This window comes from Antrostomus carolinensis, unplaced genomic scaffold (assembly GCF_000700745.2).
Source record: "Antrostomus carolinensis isolate BGI_N321 unplaced genomic scaffold, ASM70074v2 scaffold31408, whole genome shotgun sequence".
Classification (NCBI taxonomy): Eukaryota; Metazoa; Chordata; class Aves; order Caprimulgiformes; family Caprimulgidae; genus Antrostomus; species Antrostomus carolinensis.
Window position 1 is genome coordinate 15,462 of NW_010331519.1, and position 1,762 is coordinate 17,223.

General features: G+C 45.5%; 1 protein-coding gene across 1 annotated transcript in view; it reads left to right on the forward strand.

Annotated features, from left to right (window-relative positions):
- The window catches only part of TPCN1 (two pore segment channel 1), a 28,331-nt gene that overhangs the window by 5,994 nt on the left and 20,575 nt on the right, over positions 1 to 1,762 (forward strand). Inside the window, exons 4-6 of the mRNA XM_010173245.2 lie at positions 1 to 157; positions 1,132 to 1,245; positions 1,472 to 1,602. The exon at positions 1 to 157 is cut by the window's left edge and continues 5 nt beyond it. Coding sequence (XP_010171547.2) covers positions 1 to 157; positions 1,132 to 1,245; positions 1,472 to 1,602 — 402 coding nt within the window. The remainder of the gene's footprint in view (positions 158 to 1,131; positions 1,246 to 1,471; positions 1,603 to 1,762) is intronic.

The window sequence follows — 1,762 nt, forward strand, 5'->3', positions numbered from 1 at the left end:
GTTCTTCACTCACCCCAAAAATGCCAAAGCACTTGCTGCCTACCTCTTTGCACACAATCACCTTTTCTATCTAATGGAGCTGAGCACAGCACTGCTTCTCCTGTCGCTGTCTCTCTGCGAGGCACCAGCTGTTCCTATGCTCCGTCTTGGCATCTTTGTAAGTACTTTGGGGCAAAATGAAGAAATCTGCCTGTTTTACACAAATGAGGAGGAGGGAAAAGAAGGTTAAACACAGAGGAAGAAGGTAACAGTAGTAGGAAAAAAACCCACCTGGCTTGTTCTGTAAATTGGGGTCCATCAGCACTACCAAAAGCAGTGTTGTCTTCCAGAGCTTGATCAGGACCCTGTCTGTGGTTGTCCAGAATATCTGTTTCAAGAGAAAAATCCTTCTTCTAAGGGCAGTTAATGACAGAACAAGGGGAAATGGGTTTAAGCTGAAAGAGGGGAGGTTTAGATTAGATATTAGGAAGAAGTTCTTCACTGTGAGGGTGGTGAGACACTGGCCCAGGTTGGCCAGAGAAGCTGTGGCTGCTCCTCCCTGGAAGTGTTCTCGGCCAGGTTGGATGAGGCTTTGAGCAACCTGGTCTAGTGGAAGGTGTCCCTGCTGATGGCAGGGGGGTTGGGACTGGATGAGCTTTAAGGCCCCTTCCAACCAAAACCATTCTATGATTCTATGATTCTTCTCTATGTAAATTCTCTGCCCAGCAGCTTTTCTTCCTACATTTCACTAAAAAAAATTCAGTCTCAAACTTTTTTAAAAGGTTTTTGCTGAAGTTGCTGGTGTCTTGCCCTTTTGTTTGAAATGTATCAATACTTTTTTTTTTTTTTTTGATGTGTTATTCAAATCCAAAAGGGATGTGGATTTCCAGGAAATTGTAGGTTGATACTGAATAGAGGAAAATTCTACGGGCTTTAATAAAAGCAATAAATAGAGAAACTTTGAAAAAAAAAAAAAAGCGTGCTGTGCTAGCTTTAAGAGTGGCCTTGGGTTTTCCTGTGTGTCACAGAGCTGTGCTTAGACTTTTGTCAAACCCATGTGCTTTTTGAAAAAGAAAAGGCAGAAATGTGGTCTCTGGTGTGCTGCTGTTTGTCATCAGAAGCACTGGTTTAAGCTTTGCTCTATTGTAACAGGTCCATGCAACCCTGGAGCTGTTTGCATTAATTGTGGTAGTCTTTGAACTCTCAATGAAGATGAGGTGGCTGGGCTTCCAAACCTTTATCAGGCACAAAAGGACTATGGTGAAGGTAAGTTGTCTGTCTGTCAGTGTTTCTCCTTCAGCACTGGCCTGTGCTGTAGCAGGGATGACTTCACCACACGTCCCAGCTGCCAAATGATTCATGTGAGATCTCTAAGCTCTCAGAGACACCTCCCACCTTTAAAACATCCAAATAAATGGGTGGTCAGTGAGAACTTTGCCTTTCCAAAAAGGAGACTGCAGCTGTGCCTCTCATCAAACCCCTTTTCTTGCAGACTTGCGTGCTGTTTGTACAGTTCATAGAGGCCATCGTGGTGTTGGTGCGCCAGACCTCGCACGTCCGGATAACGAGGGCTCTGCGCTGTATCTTCTTGGTGGACTGCCGTTACTGTGGGGCTGTCAGAAGGTGAGGGATCAGCTGGCTGGGTTTGCTGCTGTCATGCCTGGGACTGGGGTGGAGGAAAAGCACTCTCATCCTGCAGGCATGTCAGGAAAATGAGTGTCTTTCATGAGCTTTTCAGAGATCTTTTGTAATTGCAGCTGAAGGGTGGCTGGTGTCTCGCCCT